This window comes from Struthio camelus, chromosome 6 (assembly GCF_040807025.1).
Source record: "Struthio camelus isolate bStrCam1 chromosome 6, bStrCam1.hap1, whole genome shotgun sequence".
NCBI classification, from domain to species: domain Eukaryota; kingdom Metazoa; phylum Chordata; class Aves; order Struthioniformes; family Struthionidae; genus Struthio; species Struthio camelus.
This window is the reverse complement of record NC_090947.1, coordinates 3,961,008-3,977,710: the sequence shown is the minus strand read 5'-3', so window position 1 is coordinate 3,977,710 and position 16,703 is coordinate 3,961,008. Positions and strand designations below refer to the sequence as shown.

General features: G+C 43.2%; 1 protein-coding gene across 4 annotated transcripts in view; it reads left to right on the top strand.

Annotated features, from left to right (window-relative positions):
* The window catches only part of IQCA1 (IQ motif containing with AAA domain 1), a 115,017-nt gene that overhangs the window by 84,300 nt on the left and 14,014 nt on the right, over positions 1–16,703 (top strand). For 3 of the 4 annotated variants that reach the window (XR_011141769.1, XM_068947777.1, XM_068947779.1), the window contains exons 14-16: positions 1,964–2,071; positions 5,618–5,817; positions 14,994–15,077. Coding sequence is in view for 3 of the 4 variants with exons in the window: in XM_068947777.1 (XP_068803878.1) it covers positions 1,964–2,071; positions 5,618–5,817; positions 14,994–15,077 (392 nt within the window). In the remaining variant the exon portion in view is untranslated. The remainder of the gene's footprint in view (positions 1–1,963; positions 2,072–5,617; positions 5,818–14,993; positions 15,078–16,703) is intronic. The other variant, XM_068947778.1, reaches the window with a different exon arrangement.

The following is a 16,703-nucleotide window of genomic DNA, read 5'->3' as shown; positions in this document are numbered from 1 at the left end:
TATTTATTGGCAGTAGAGACTTCGCCCACCCTAGTGAAGGCTAAATTAACTAGCGTTCTATTCATTTTATGCTCATTAAAGAGCAGTAAAGTACAGTAATGGAGGCTTTTCATTATTACTTCATTCACCCAACCATTACCATCTGTTCTTCTCAAGGTCACTTCTGACCAGACATTCCCAACCACAGATATTTTGAAAGCTTGTCTTTGCCCATGGATAATAATTAACAGCTGGTAACAATCTCAGAGCTTTGTAACACTCAATGTTGGATTACCCTTTAAAAAAGGATGAGGCCCTGAAAATGTCCAACTTGGAAAGAGGCTGAGATGGCTTTGGGCCCCCTTCCCTTAACCTTGAGGTTTGGAGTCTGGCCCTACTGTGGTGTAGAGTAACACTGGGGCTGCTCCAAGTTACATTAGCAATATTCATTTCCCAGCAGCAACAGATACAGCACAGAAGTGCATAGAATAGTAGTGCCCACATGGCTGCCTACCCCACCCCCCCCCCACCAGTAGCCCTTTTCCCCATGTCCCAGCACAGACACTAACCCATGCAGAGCAGGTGGCAAGAAAGCAGCACAGACTGTCAAAAGCCAGCTCTTCCCCGCACTGAACTCAATCACACTTCTTGAGCTGCCACAACAAGATACAGAAGGTGTTCAGAAGTGGCCTAGGATCCGGGCCTAACTTTTTTTTTTCCCCCAAATTAATACCAAGCCCAAAACCTCCCTTTAACATTCCAAGGGCACAGAGCCTGCAGAAATATGTCCTCATCTGCTCCACTCGTACAAGGCTGAAGCCCAAGGAGGGTCACTCGCTCACCCAGTTCCTGGGGAAAGGACAAAGGGTGGAACTGCGCTATACAGCGAGTAAAGGCACAGAAATGTCCCTCTCTGACACACTGACACCACTGAACTAATTTTCTCAGTGACCTTATCTAAATTAGTCAGAGAATATCCAGTGTGATTTATGTTCAGTTGCAATTAAACCCTTTGATGCCTTCTAATTAAATCTCTGAAGATTAATTCCTACTCAGTGCTTTTGATTTCTCCTTAAATAAAAGATAAAACCTGAAATGAATTTTATTCTTCAAAGGGGAGGGGACAGTTGCACCAGGCATTCATTGTCCATCCTTTTGCCCCAAAATACAACTGTATTTTGTCTTAACCATCACTAATTTACCTCTAGTCCAGAGAGTTCTTATTTCCAGAAAAATCCAATATACTATTACTCAACAATGTTTACCATAATTACACATTATTTATGCTAAAAAAATTGTCTTGCCTGCATTTTCCCTGCACAAGTACTTTTCTTGCTGTGGCACTTCCTTACAGATCTTTGTTTTCTAACACATCTTGTATACAGACTTTGACAGCACAAGCAATGTGGTTACAGCTCTGTAACGAGAGCTGAAGTAAGACTAGCTCACTTCTGTTTGTGTTGGGGGGGGGGGGTTTGAACAAAGAAGGTGAACTGCAAAGCAAAAACCACCAAATGAAGTTACTTACATGCGGTGAGAAGCTGAGATGGGATGCAGGCAAGGGACAGGTGTGTTAAAATATTTTTTCCTCCTCTTATTGAAATCCTTTTGAAAGGATAGTTCACTGGGATTCCACACCTGCAAAATCCCAAATCTAGAAATCTTCTGCCGGGGTGATTTACAGTGTTACTAGTGATTCTTCTCCAAGAAGTTTATTTAAAAGGCTATTCAAGACTTACTGCCGTGCTGAATGCCTTCCACAGTCTGGTTAGGAGGGGAAGCCTACAGTGCATTTAAACTTCCTTTTCCTTTGCCGTTCACCTTCCAGGTGGCAATACTGCCCTGTTTGTGTCCCTGTCCCTTGACAGTACCGGCTTTTCTGAGAGCACATTAAATTGGTATTCTCTAGTAGTTTTTCATTATCAGAGTTAAACGTTTTGTAACAATGCAGTGTCACATTTAAGCCCATGCTTCCTCCCTACAGGCGAGTACAGCTACGCAGGGTCTGTGCTTCGTCAGAGAGGTATAGAGCCAGTGCCCTCTCTCGCACATGTCAGACAGCTAATAGCGCTGTATGGAATATTACCATTAGGTAAGAGCCCAGCAAAAATTACTGGAGGGCAGAACGCAATGGCTTTGCTTCCTGTCAGTAACATGCATTTTTACTAGCTTTGACAGGGCTTGATTAATCGTGATCTAAAGCATTTTGCATTATAATTGTTTTTCAGTTAGCAGCCCAAGTGAAGACCATATCATTTTAATAGTGCATAAACGAGCTTGCACATGCTATTGTCAGGTATCGCATTTCCATGCTATCTCTGTTTGCATGTTAGCAGTTTGTGAATGGCAGCACATAAAAGAAATCACTTGGGAAAAATAATAACTAAAACAAGCTCCAGTGATCAAAATTAATCAAGTTAAAGGGAGGGCTAAGGTTGCAATTTACCTTTTACAAGCTGGCTAATGTTACTCAGGACTAAACAATGCAATCATTTAAGGAGGTAGTCTGGATAGATTTTGTACATTTGAGAGAGAACACTTAAACATCCTTGCAGTTTTTAGTGCCAGACTTCACTGATAGATCTAACAAGGCCTTGCTGGATTTGGTTGTTTGCTTTTAATGAAACCCCTATCCTGTATTTAACTTGGGAATGACATTAAGCCAAATGAGTGACTGCAAGAAGTGCCTATGTCAAGCGCCTCCATACTGATACTTTGCTTGTATACTTTTCCATTCAGTTTGATTTGGGGGAAGATTTTAACCAGGCAGGTCCTTCCTCAGCCTGTGTCACTGCTCATCCCCTCTGAAGGGTGAGATAGCCAATTTCTCCTCGCCTCTCATTCAGGCAAACAGAGCAACGACAGACTTCTGCTTTTCCCTCCCCTTCACACACTTCCCAGAAAGACAAGTGCTCAGGCCATTCTGTATGTACACACTCTGCAGCAACCCCACTTCGGCATTGCCTGGCTCCCATCATCCCCAAAAGGGAGTTGATGTGCCATGGGGAGCCCAGTGTGGTAATGCACAAGTCTCCGCCTGTTTGCCAGCACTGCATCTGGGTTTCAGAGACTTTGAAAGGGAGAGACTTTGCTCAAAGGGCCCCTTCTGCCCTGCAGCTCCACCTGAAGAGTCAGGTTCACTGCCACCATGGTAGCAGCACCCTGCAGCCAGCAGAGGTGGGATTTCTTCACACTCCAAATCTTCTCAGTTGATCTTGGGCAAGCCCCAAGGGGCTTGCTACAAGTTTAACCACAGTCAGCTGAGAGAGTTCAGCAGTTATCCCTGTCTGCACTGACTGCAGTGTGGTATTTCACATATCAGATAAAGCCTCCGAGGTTATGTTTTAACACCATCTAATCTAGTGAAATCAAGCCCCCCAGACACCCCCAAGGCAGGAGGAGAGAGCCCGTAAATTTTCTGCTATTTATGAAATTGGCAAAAAAATCTAGAGAGAAGAGACCCTGGGCTAGTTAAACAAACAGAGTGTATTTGCAAGAGCAGTTTGAAGAATGCCTTTGAGTAAAGAAAATATTGCCCAAGCCAAAAAAGTCACAGGAATGGTTTCACCTTTTGGGTGATACGTTATGGATGACATTTTACTTAATTGGTCTCAGAACTAGTTAATCATTATATAATTGCATATGTGTAGAAGTGATAGTTTTTCTGAAAATGCTCACCTGATGGCAGGGGAAGTTCCAGCTTAAAAGGTGTTGAGAAAATTATAAGCAGCTGAAAGGAGAAATAAGAGTAGAAGGTATACTTCATCTTTAACCACAGAGGAGTCTGCTGCTCCCCTCATAATAAATCTATGTATAATAGTAATAGATCGGTATGAAATGACCAAATATTAATAAAGCCTGGGTGGCTGACAATTTCCCTACATCCTGCACAGGGCTGAAATAATGGCATTCATCTTAATACTCAGTTCCTTGCTATTTATTTGGAATGTTAAACCATTAGGACACAGACAGGCAGCTTGACTGGATTTATTTTTTAAATATCATTATTACCTAGCTGTCCTCCTTGATCTCCCCCCCCCCCCAACTTCAATTATAGAGGTATTAAGAGTGAGAGTTTCTTCTACCCTTTATATAGCCAGGGAACTTTTCCAGGCTAGGCAGTAGGCTCCCTCAGCAGTTGTTACTTTTGGGGCTCACTTACCCCCCTATTCCTACAATCTGATACGAATCTAAAACCACCAGAAGCAGATGCACACGTAGCTCTTCAAATCTGATGTTGCAACAACCATCACCACTGACAAAAGATGTTTTTAGGCATCAAGACAGTCATTTTACTGGACCATCAGTGGGTGCGGATCAGGCATTTGACACTTGCTGTTACTGCTGTATCTGGAGGTTTGCCTTTGCCAGGGCTTCACTGTAACACTGCTGTGAAATACCCAGTTCATACAGTGACAGAGCCACAGGGAAGACAAGTTTATCACCATCTACCACCTAAATCTCTCTGTAGCTCTATTTTCACAACTCAGGCTTTTCTACTAGCCTTTCCAAGGCAGAGGCAAGCAGATTTCTTACAGCCCTAAATGATTTTACCTGGAGCAGCCAGAGATTTAAAAACACTGAGTAGTCATCACTGCTGACAGAGCAAGCGAAGCATAGCAACCCTGGCATTTGCATTCTCTCAACCAAGTAAAACAGAGGGGACCAAAGGATCCCCTCCTCCTTGTCCAGCACAGACATATCATAGCTGCACTACAACATGTGGCTACCCTTTAACATTTGCTCCTCAGTAGAGGAGCTAACACCACACTCGGCAGGCATGCTCAGGGCTGCAGGGGGAGGGGGAGGAACGTCAGTCCTGGAGGATTTTGTAGTAGAGTTAGTTTAAACAACAAGAAGCCAGAGTCTCCAGTGCTCACCGAACAGCAAGAACATACTTGAGAGGGAAAACTACCCAGAGAAAGCAAGGGGCAGGCAGAAGTGAAAGAAGAGAAAATAAAACTCATAACATCTGCTTTCAAAATTGCTGTCAAATGCTACTCTAATAGGCATTCCCATTAGTTTGTTTCTCTGAAAAGGAAGAAGGTGCAAAGGATCATTTTGGATGGCAGTAGGAAGGAATCGTGCTAATCTAACACAGCATGACTCATACCCTTGTCCAAGTGTAGAAGGACCTGGTCTGATAAGGAATGCAAATCTTAAAAGCCACAGGTATACCTCCCACCTCTACACCTGCATGGCAGCTGACAGGGAGTTGGTTAACAGTTACTGTGTAAATGAAGGCAGTTGTCTCCTGTGCCAACACCAGGCTCGTCTCTGCACAGCCACGTGCATCAGTTTAATTTCAGCACTCATTCCTTGCATCCGTTCTCAAAAGTTTACCGATGAAGTCATGTTCCTTTAGCCCAAGTAGATTTAGAGCTAAAGTTTTCCCATCCCAAGGCACGCTTCAAATAAGTTTAGGGTTGTCAAGTTTTGCTACAAACAGGGATGTTAGCTCAGGTATTCTATGGCCACAGCTCTGGTGGAGTGCACTCCAGAGCACTTGTGCCATATTAACGGAGCAACGAGTTCACATTATGAAATATTTATCATGATGGAAAGAGGAAGAATCATTCCATTACCTTTATGGCTGACTTAAATGAAAGCAGTAATAGTGCCATATGACTTTTTACAGGTTCCCAAGCAGTCCATGAGAAGGCTCCTTTGGTGAAAGCCATGTTACTAGCTGGACCCACTGGTGTTGGAAAGAAAATGCTGGTACATGCCATTTGCACAGAAACAGGAGCCAACCTCTTCAACTTAACAGCTTCCAACATTGCTGGGAAATACCCAGGCGAGGACGGCTTGCAAATGATGCTCCACATGGTATTCAAGGTGCTGTGCTTCTCTGCAAAGTTGGTTCAGCGTGCTTGTCACAACTTTTCTAGAAGATAAGGAATTGTGTTGTACTTCCGTCACAAGCTCTAGTTTCTGCAGGTACACCAGTCACAATACAAGGGCAAAGCAGCCCAAGGTCAGAAGGAGTGTAAACCCACATTTGAGATTGCCTTCCTGCTTTCAAATGTCTTTAAAACCACTTGCTGACAGCCAGCACGTGTGCCACTGTAGAGGCTTTAATACCCCTTGGGAATCACTTGTAGGAACAATATTTTTCACATGAACATTTGGGTTAGCTTTGTGTTACCTTGAGTATGAAAAGCATCACAGAAAGAAAATGCTGTTCTGTCTTCATACACACACCAGTCAGGAATGCTTGTCACACAGCATTTAATCAAACGCTAGGCTCAGGGTGGTCAGGAATTTCCTCCAAGACTGTTGCTGTAAAACAGCTCTCCACTATACTGCTCTCTGATTACCCATCAGCAAAACTTCTCAGAAGAGGGAATCCTAGTTTAAGATTACATTAGCAAAAACGCCTGAGAAGTCTGGAAAGAAAGCAAGGCATATGAACTGTGAACAACATATCCCAAATCCTCATCAGAAAAAAAAAAAAAAAAAAGACAGACGCTGGCAGGATTTCTTCCACATTCTAAGCCCTCACTATTTCTGCTAAGGAAGGAAGGAAGCTTGTAAATGTTTCTCTTAAGAGTGTTTTTTTGGAAAAGCAGTGCATATACTCAAAAAAGCCAAATACAATACTTTTCCAGTGCCAGAAGCCTAGAAAAAAGCTGAATTCAATTTGGCTTTCCTCAGTAGTTATCAGACGCATTTTATTAAATGCAGTATTGTAGCAGGTTTTGTGACAGGTGTCTCCACCTCAGAAAAGACAGGTTTCATAGTTAAAACTAAAGCAATTCAGGGACCACATTTGCTGGTTAAAGCAGTGCTTAAGGAAAGGCTATGATGCTGTAACCATGCTCCTTTGATGCTATAACACTAACATTGCATCTAGCATCCCAGTAGCAAGCTAACACCCTCAAACTGAGCTAATATTCCCTCTTCTCCCTCCACTCTGCTCATTTTACCCTTCTCTTAGTTTCTCTCCCCTCACCCATAATAAAGCACAATGTCTGGCCACAGGCACATACATCCCATGCGTTCCATCTAGTCCATGCTAAAGCACAAGGCCTTCAAATACAGATAGAAGGCCAGCCTTTTTTTTACTCCCAAAGGTCCCAGCTGAAGATACTAAGGGTTTTTTATGTACACATGTAAAACCCTTGCATTTTTCCACATTACTCAAGTAAAAAATGGAAACATCACCCAACACCTGCTCAAAAATGATGGGGGCAGTGATCCAAGCTTGCTTCTCAGTTGAAGCTTTTATAAAAGTATCAATTACACTTTGGAGAACTTAAATGGATAAGCAGTATGGAAGTTGCTCATGGTCAGTCACATGGAATAAGGACTGTCCAGAAACTTGCTTATCAGCAGGTGACTGTTCCAACTGGAACAGCAGTACCACTCCAGACTGCTCCTCTAGTAACAGAGCCAACAGCACAGTGATATGCTCTCCCTACCCAAGGAATACTTTATCTGCATGCTTGCTTCTCTGCAAACTCATGCTATATAGCCTCCATCTCTCTTAGCATCATTCAGACCAAGTATGCTGGATTTGCCCTCCTAATTCCTTTGGTTCCTTGGCCTCTTCCTGCCACCTTCTGTTCCCATGGTGGAATCACTTTGTCCAACCTGCTGATTTCAGCTTTGACTCTCCAGGCTTGAAGCAATCCTTGATTTGCATAGCTAGTACTCTCAGTCAGGCTCCCATCTCTGCAGTTGCAGTCCCCATTTCTTTGGTCTTGACAATGCCAGAAGCGTCTCTTTACCTGCCTCTGGGATCTCTGAAGTCCCTGCCACAGCCACCCCACCCCCCCATCTTGCCATCAGTTGCTGATTTTTACAGCATCCAGTAATTACATCCAGTATCAGAAATCCTGCATCAGGAATGGAAAAACCCCATGAAACAGCACAATGAAGTCCACAGGCTGTGGCGCACTGGCTAGTCAGCAGAAAAGGACGAGGTTACTCACAGACAGCAGGCAGAACACGAGTTAGTATCTTTGCAGCAAAGGCAGCCAGTGACCTACTGGGCTACGTCAGCAAGAGCACAACCAGCAGCTTGAGGGAAATTGCTACTCCCCTCTGGCGCTTGAGGCCACATCTGGCTACTGCATCCAGTACTGAGCTCTCTCTTACAAGAGAGACATTGATAATCAAGCAGGTCCAGTGGAGAGTCATGAACATGGTAGGGCTGGAGCACGTACTGTACAAGAGCAGCTGAGATTCGAGCTTATTCAGCCTTGAGAAGGCTGGGGCAGGGGGGAGGCTTAATTGCTGTTTCCAGCTACCTTATGGGACAGCAGAGAACAGAGGTGAACTTTTCTGAGGTGCAACAAGAGGCAATGGACACAGTTTGCAACAAGGGAAATTTTGATTCGATAGTAAGGAAAACATTTCACAAGGGTAGTCAAACATTGGAACAAGTTACCTAGAGGGACTCTGAAATCTCTATCCTTGGAGGAACTTAAAACTCAACTGGATGTGGCCCTGAGCAACCTGCTCTATGTTAGCCCTGTTTTGAATAGGTGCTGGTCCCTTCTAACCTGAATTTTACGATTCCAATAAGCTGCTTCACTTGATGGGTGATCTCTACCCTACCTGTCATCTTGGCCAATGCTCCCAGGTCAGGTCCCAGCTTTGATCTGGCCCATAATGCCAGCTGCCATCACCCATATCAGGTTATGTTGCCCTTCACACCTTGGAGCACATTCTCTACAGACACCCACGACACTACCTCATCACCTTCCAGTTTCTTTTGCATAGTGATGGCTAAAAAGTATCTGGCAACTGTTAGAGTACTGACATAACATAACAGTCTCCTATCACACCAAGCAGTACTATTATCTCCCATGTTCTCCTGCTGGTCTGTAGCCACCTATTATCTATTAGTGCTTAGAATCTACCTTGTACAGTAGCTAGCACAACGGAGTCCTAGGCTGTAGCCAGTGCTCTTAAGCGCCACAGAAATCTAATTATACTGTCTTTTCTTGCACACCGTTTTCCTAATCAAGTGTAATTAACTGAGAACAACAAAGAAGAAAAGATAAGGAATCTTACATCATGATTCACATGAATCCGCTATTATCTAAGCTAAAGCAAACAAGAGAAACACATTGCAACCAAATTCTTTGCTTAGAGGAAACCGAACGTGGATGTTTCCAGCAAAAAGTTTTTTCATCATGGTGAATAAGGACTCTAATGTAAAAATAAATCATTGTAGGATTAAAGTAGGTGCATGTATAGCATACAAGCTATGAAAGAAAATTGTATCCTGCCACTCACATGTGGTATTTACGTTTACAGCTCTGAATCTACCATATGACACACTGTGGTACACCTTGTTAAATGCCTTGCACACAAGGGGTTACTGAAAGATTCACTGGGTCTCCATAACCAGTTCCTGTCTTATGTTTTTGCAAGCAGCAACTATGACTGTTGTCAAGCAAGCTTTCTACTCCAGCCTTTCAAAAGGGCCTTATATAGAATTAGTCAAGCAGAATGCAGATCTTCCACTTACAATTGGAAGTGAATGACAGGAAACACAGCATTTATTTCTCATGTTATTATATGATCTGTGTAACCATTCTTAAACCCCAAGATCAAAGTAACCTAGAACTTCTGATCACACCTGCAAACAGAGTTTCTGCAACTAAACAACTCTGGAGAGCATAAACTGACCGTTAGGAAATTTTCTGTCCATAACTTAAGTACTGACTGCTGGCAGTTGTTGCATGGGAGAGACCCTAAAAAACAAGTGAGTAGCATTGGAAAAAATGAAACCTTAATTTGTTTCAGATGCAAGAGCACAAATTTTTCCCCCCCTCCCTTTTTTTCCGGGAGGAGACCTGCAAAACACATACCAGCCTTGATCCAGAGAGCCTTGTGTGTTACTCAAAGCAAGCACTTTAAATGTCATACAGAGGAAATGACTTCTCTTACCAGAGCAGGAAAACACCAACATTTCAGTCTGCCTATTCAAAGGCAATGCAAGGAAGATTAATATTCAATAGGAAAATTATTGAAAGAAGCTTTGAACACCAAGCCCAAGCACTGGGGTTCTCCATAAAAGACACAGCAAAGGCAGCCAGCCAGGTCCGCCCTGTTTCAGAGTGAAAAGGGAGGATCTATGTCTAATACAGAAGTGCTTCCCAGCAGCCCCCAAAACAAATCTCATCCTGCAAGTATGAACCAGAACATGCTGGAATATTTCAGTTACACCACATTTTCCATGTATTGAGCCAGCCTGAACTCAATGGAGCTCTCTGCCAGCTTGTGCCAGTTGAGGACTTGGCCCTCTCTTGTCTGCATCAAGACACAAATGCTGCTTGCAACTGTGCACAACTCATCCAAAAGCTGTCAAAAGGGGTAGCAGGGGAAGCACAAAGAGCAAAAGACAGACCAGAAAGGATTGAGGGTATAAGGCATGACTGCGCAACAGAGGTATAAAAATGCAGGCAGTTCATAAGGCCCAACTCCAAGGCAATAAAAATGACAAGCGTGGGCCTTCCATTAGTGCCATAAGGCAGCCATCAGGTTAATCGCTACCAGAGTGAAATCACGCCTCTACGGTCCTTTACCAGGGCCACAGCAGTGCACAGAAAGCACATTGTACAAAAAGCTACGCTTGGGAAAAGGTTATTAGTACAACACTGACCAGGCTAAAAGGTTGAGGAGGAGGTGGCCAAGAGGAAATACCAGCACAGAAGCTCTGTATACGTATCAACAGCTCAGCATATGCAGTGCAGCCCTGACTGTTGAGCTAGGAGCCTTAGAGTGCAGCAAGCTACAGGAAAAGCATTTCACACACCATTGCTGTTTGGGAATCGTGTTATGAAGCTATCTGGTTATGCTATTTCTCAAATCAGAGGTGACAATACAGGCATCATGCTAGAGAGAAATATGATCGAGTATATTCAGGATTAAATGATAATCCTGGCATTTAAAGGCATCATAATTTTCAAATCTGTCACCAATATTTTTTCCATAAAATCATGCTGTTACTTGTAACAGCTATTGTATTGTCCCTTCAGACAGGTCATTTTCCCGGCAGTCTGAAGAACTGAGGTACAGTTTACCCTAGTACTTCGACAGAACTCTCAGTGTATTTAGCATTTCAGTGCCACAGAAGTCTTCCATTACAATTGAAATTTGGGGACAGTACAGACAGCCTTTCTTCTAGCCTTCCCAGAACAATCCTTTTTTTCGTGGTGCAATACAGACTGCCGGAGAGCCTGCTAGAAGCCTAGGCCTGTGAAATGATGAATATCAGCATTGCTCAAACATACGGTATTCTTTGAATGACAGAGCAGCTTTACATTGTATTTCATTTGACATTAGAGAGTAACGCATTCTGTTGGAATATATCCTTTATAGTTATTTTTTGTCTAGAAAACCACAATGCTTTGGCATTATCGCTGCAGCAGTGTAATATTTGCCTGGTGAGGCTCCCGCTGTTAAGGTCCGGTCACCAGTTTCAGTTCATTGCTGCTTTAGCTGCCTTGGAGCATGTCAATGAACATGAAGCTCAATTTGTCATTGAAAACTGCTCAGTCCTCTGTAGTTCAAGAATATCTTAGTGCTGGTCCTTTTAAGAAAATTTCATCTTAACCTTCAAGTTCAGAGTTGCCATGTGCATATGTCCACTGCAAAAATCAGGTTTATATGTTCTGAAACAAACTCACTAACTGTTCAACTCTAGCACTCAGGTTTTGAAACATTTAACCCTAGCTGGAGCAAGCCCATGCAAATACTGTTTATCTTTGATGAATGTTAATAGAAGCCAGAAGAAAGCTTTTCTCATAAGGTTTTGTCTGAAGGGCAAGCAAGTTCTCAGCACCCAGAGATGACAAGGCAGCTGTTAACTTGGTGCAGTATTAGAAGGGTTAAGGAGCCATCTGCTGGCAACTCTAACAAATTGTTGAATGCAGCAAAGCTAATAAAATTTCAATTACAAATTAATTATGTACAGTGCATTTAATTATCCATGGATTCAAACTATCCATGGATAATTCAAATGAAGCACTTTCACAGGGATATACAGTCTGCTACATCTCTGCCAACAATTTAAATTAGATACCAATGGATTCTGGGTGTCTGATCTGTCTTTCAAAAAAAGAAGCCGGCCCAAACACAGCATGCTGAATTCAGTTATATTAGCATGCATCATAATGCCAGAAAAACACATGTAGGCCACTTTATATGTTCAGGTCATTGCCTCAAAACAGAAAGCACAGGGAAGTATCCATTTAAGAGCCAGCATGAAGTGGGCTTATTCTATTTACGTTTCATCTGTAGGGAAATAAGGGACAGGAGAAAGAATGCAGGTATGAGAACAGCAAACAGCCCCAAGAGTTAAAAGGAAACTATAGCCTGATTAAAAACTTAAGGCTCCATTTTAAAGAACTGCTAACCACAAATGCCGTCTTCAAGCCAGATGGGGGAAAGATGCACCTCCCCAGTTTGCAGCAGCCTTACTGGAGAGGCATCCTGGCTGCTTATGTGCTTCAAAAGGAGAGTTCAATCATTGCCAACAGTTTTGAGAGCCTCTCTAACCCAGCACCCCCCTTATCCCCCTGGTGTCACATTGCAGTGCTGTCAGACACTGAGAAGATACTGCAGACCAGCTACACCAGTCCCTAGTCTTCATACAACTGAACTACTTTGCAAAGCAAAAAAATGCCGGAAGGGTATTACTCTTTAGAACACAAAGAGAGCACCTCTTTGCATTAACATTAGCAGTCAGCCCAAGCGTTAACAGAGAAGTAACTCATGTCAGCATCTGAGAAGCTAACAGGGGTCATAACACAAGCAAAAGGAGAAGAACACCCCACAGTAACAGCAGACCCCAGTCAAAGTCTAACCTATCGGGGTGGCAATGCATTTCCATACAGTGTATAAGTAAACCTCAGTAGACAGAGTGCCACTAGCCCAAGCCTCACTCAAGGAAAGACAGATCTCCATTTCAAGGGCAACAGTTCCCTACTGCCCCATCTCCTTCCTCATGTCCTCTCCAGTTACGCACAGCACAGGAGTAGAAATTGGTTGTTGCCTTACATTTCAGAAGGTAGATGACATCATTAGAGACATCAAAAGCACCAGCTGACAATCCATTCACTAGGCGTACAAAATTCCATACAGGTCTCTGTTTCCACACCCCAGAGTAGATATGATGCACAAAATGTAAATACAGCTCTTTAAGAAGCTGTAGATTTCTTCTAGCAACTGAAAGCACTGCAACCTGCAATGTCCTCTGCAAGTCTTTCTTGCACAAACAATGCTGAATATCCAGTCTCTGCTGTATGACCACTACTCCATCCTCCTTCACCTGTCTCTAAACCTGCTTAACAGCTAGGAGCTGACTGAATTCACCTGCAAGTGCAGTTCTAGGAGTGACTTGCATTTTCTGCAGGTGTCAGAGCCCTTGGATAACAGGATACTCAGCAGAAAAGCCCCTAGTCTCAGGCTGCTGCCCTGTTCAGTTCTGTGAAAAACAGAGCTGCACTCTCAAGTGTACGTGGTAGAGCACATGCAGATTTAGGAATATGCAAACCATACGAGAACAGGAACTAGATCCAAAGCATCTGGCCTTAAAATGGCAGATATTATTGCTGTACAGTTTTTGTTTCTCATTTCATTCCAGCTTACACTCAATGCACTGCTGGACTGAGGTGTTACCCCTCAAATTACACATGCAGGTAAACATAACTGTCTTTGTCCATACCTCCGTTTTCATAGAGTTTTCATAATATCCTTCACGATATTCTGCAGGGTTTTTTTAATCCTCATAGTTAACTCAGTAAACTGAGTTCCTGCCTTCCAGAGGAAGGAACCCCATTTCCCTTGATGAAACAGTTCATGACTTGGAGGTACCGCTTGACATATTGGAGAACTGACAGGTTACCACAAATAAAGTATCACATGCCAAAGATGGCAGTGTTCCACTTCACCCCATCAGCAGCAGAGGAGAGCAAACAAGTTGAACAGCCCCCACCTACTGTTCCTTTCCCCTAGCTTCAATCCGTTCTTACTGCGTATACACACATTCTTGGTGCTTTTGAAATGCTTCCATAAAACTGAACTGCAAGGCTTGCAAGAGATGGTCATTACTTTTAATTCTTGCATTGGCTGTCAGTCAGATCTTAAGCTTATGATGTATACAACCTATCAATATTGCGAGCTTCCTTCCTGAAAGCAGCAGCTTCAATTGGAGGGGAAAAAAAGCAGGCCAGAAGAATGCACTATCATTACCCATCGACTCCTCAAGCCATCACTTCTGTTGCTGAGCAAAGTAGCACAGCTATGAGAGCAACTGGAAAGTGATTAAAATTTGGCAGCAGAATGTCTAAACCACTGGCGTTTCTATAGCAATAGGGAGAGTCAAGATGTGAAAAAGCCTGTAGCATTGCTGCCATCCTGCTGTGAACCAGAGGTATAGTGCCTCCAACTTTGGAGCAGGAAAGCCCATCTGTAATAGACACCCCTCCGCCCCACACACACTAAATCAAACAGGCTCTGTTTTAATTCTTGAGTTAACTCAAGATTCATAGCAAATTATATGCTATTTTGTAAACCAGAACATTGAGCGTAAGCCTAAAAATTTGTACTGTAATTGCTCATGCAGTAGCCCTGTCTTGCCTGTCTCCCTGGCTGTTTTGACCTCAGAAAACTGGGGTGGGGTTCTTACAGGCATCCAGTCTGAAATTGCCAGCAGTCTGTCATTTGCCATCGAACTCTAAGGCCAGACTTCCTTTCGCAGGACTGCAACTGAATTGGGGTTGGGAATTGCGAGATAAACATAGGAGTCAAAATGATCCAATTTAGGTTAGGTTCCTAATGTTACATTCCTAGGTAGAAGTGGCTTGATTTGCCAAGACTGCTGAGCAGAGCCAATGCTTTCCACGAATGCTGAGCATTTCTGTAAAAAAAATAAACAAACAAACCAGGATAATTTTAACTGCTGAAATACAGATTCAAAAGCATAATTATAGGCACCCAGGTATGAAATTGTAGCCATTTTAATCAACTTCCTGCATTCTGCTTTCTCTTAGGTGGCTAAAAAACTGCAGCCTTCAGTCGTGTGGATTGGAGATGCAGAAAAAACATTTTACAAAGTGCCGAAGGCTGAAGAAAAGGTGAGTTGCTTCGTTTTTATTCTGGCACAGATAATTTCTCATGCTGCATTAGAACTGACACAAAGGAACAGGCGTATTTCTTAGTTTAGCACATACCAGTATGACCAGACCTGCCAAAGCTTGCTTGATAATAGCTTGTCTCACTAACTTTAAGAGTCTTGTGACCTCTTGGGGCTCTTAAGTCACATTTCTCTTACACATTTATCCTTGCTTTATTTAAAAATAGTCCAGTCACTGCTCATCAGTGCACTGAAAGTAGGAGAGAATAATGGAGAATTTCAAAATAGGAGGCAAGAAACTAAAAGTTAAGAGGAGCTTAAATTGTTCAGCTCTGTTAATTTGAGAAATTGGATGGAGCCAAAATGAATAAAGTAAAAAGGATAAATTTCCACCATGAAAACAAAGAGTCTATGTTAAATAGTTATGTTTACAGATTTTCTTTAGGCTCCCAGGAGTCCTAATTCCATTGCTTCCATTCCTTCGTCTCTTTTGTAGCTTCTCCACTAGAAAGGAAATTAAAGCACTGCCCAGTAGGCACAGCACAACTGCAACTCATCCCACCACAGCAGAGAGCAGTTCCCTTTAAATCCTGATTAAGTTCAGGCTGCTTGCAAAATCTCTCTTCTGTAGAGCTCCCTATGAAAAATTAAACCTTTGCTCTCAAGTCTAGTGTTTAGACTGAGAGATGGATATGGACTTTTTGGGGAGACCAATGAAACATCACCTTGGATTAGGCTGTTGCTTCTTTAAAGGTTATTTGAGAAGGGTGCGCAGTGATTGTTGCCCTCTAGTGGTCCAGACACTGCAAGCAAGCAGTTTTCTTGGGCTCAAACCTTAACTGCAACTACCACCAGGGAGAAAAAAATAAGACCGTGAGCCAAAAACAGCCGGAAATAATCACGGTCTTCATTTGCTTTGATAGCAACCAGCAAGTTGTAACTCAGCCCCACCCCCTCCTAAAACCCAGAAGAAACCTCTGTCCCCGCTATTGCATCCTGAGACCTGCAGGTATTTAATGGAAGGGATCACAAGTTCCTGCTGGGAGCGCACAGCTCCAAGGTTGAAACCACTCGTGTCCCACAAAGCTCATAACACAGCCAATATTCAGAGCCAGAAAACAGAAAACGAGAAGGACAGTAGTTTTAAGTGGCAGTCAGGGAGCCTTCATTAGGAGCACTCCGAGGAAGGTAAATTCAGCCCTCAGGAGAAGCCCAAGCAAATGGAAGTCACCTCACTCATCCCAGGGTGACATTTCTGGCCCCATGGCTGAGGATGTGATAAAAAGCCTTGAAAGGCCCACTAGAAAAATGGTCTCTCTAATTCTCCCTGAAGGACACCGAGCAGGCAAATATTAAATCTGTTATGGTAATCCAGTTGCCAAGGGTGCTGTGCAAGCAGTTCAGCCACTCACATTTTTAAACAAATACGGGTCACCTTCACAATTCGCCCCGTTTTTCTCCAGCTCAGATCCACATGACAGCTGAAATCCTAGCTTGCCTCTTTAACAGCCCCTCTTGCTACTGACATTTCTTTCAAAGTAGAGGTGATATTATTAGCTTTCAGGACATATCCCTGAAATGCGTGCACTGTGGACGCACATTTTCAAAAGCATAAGAGGAGCTGCTG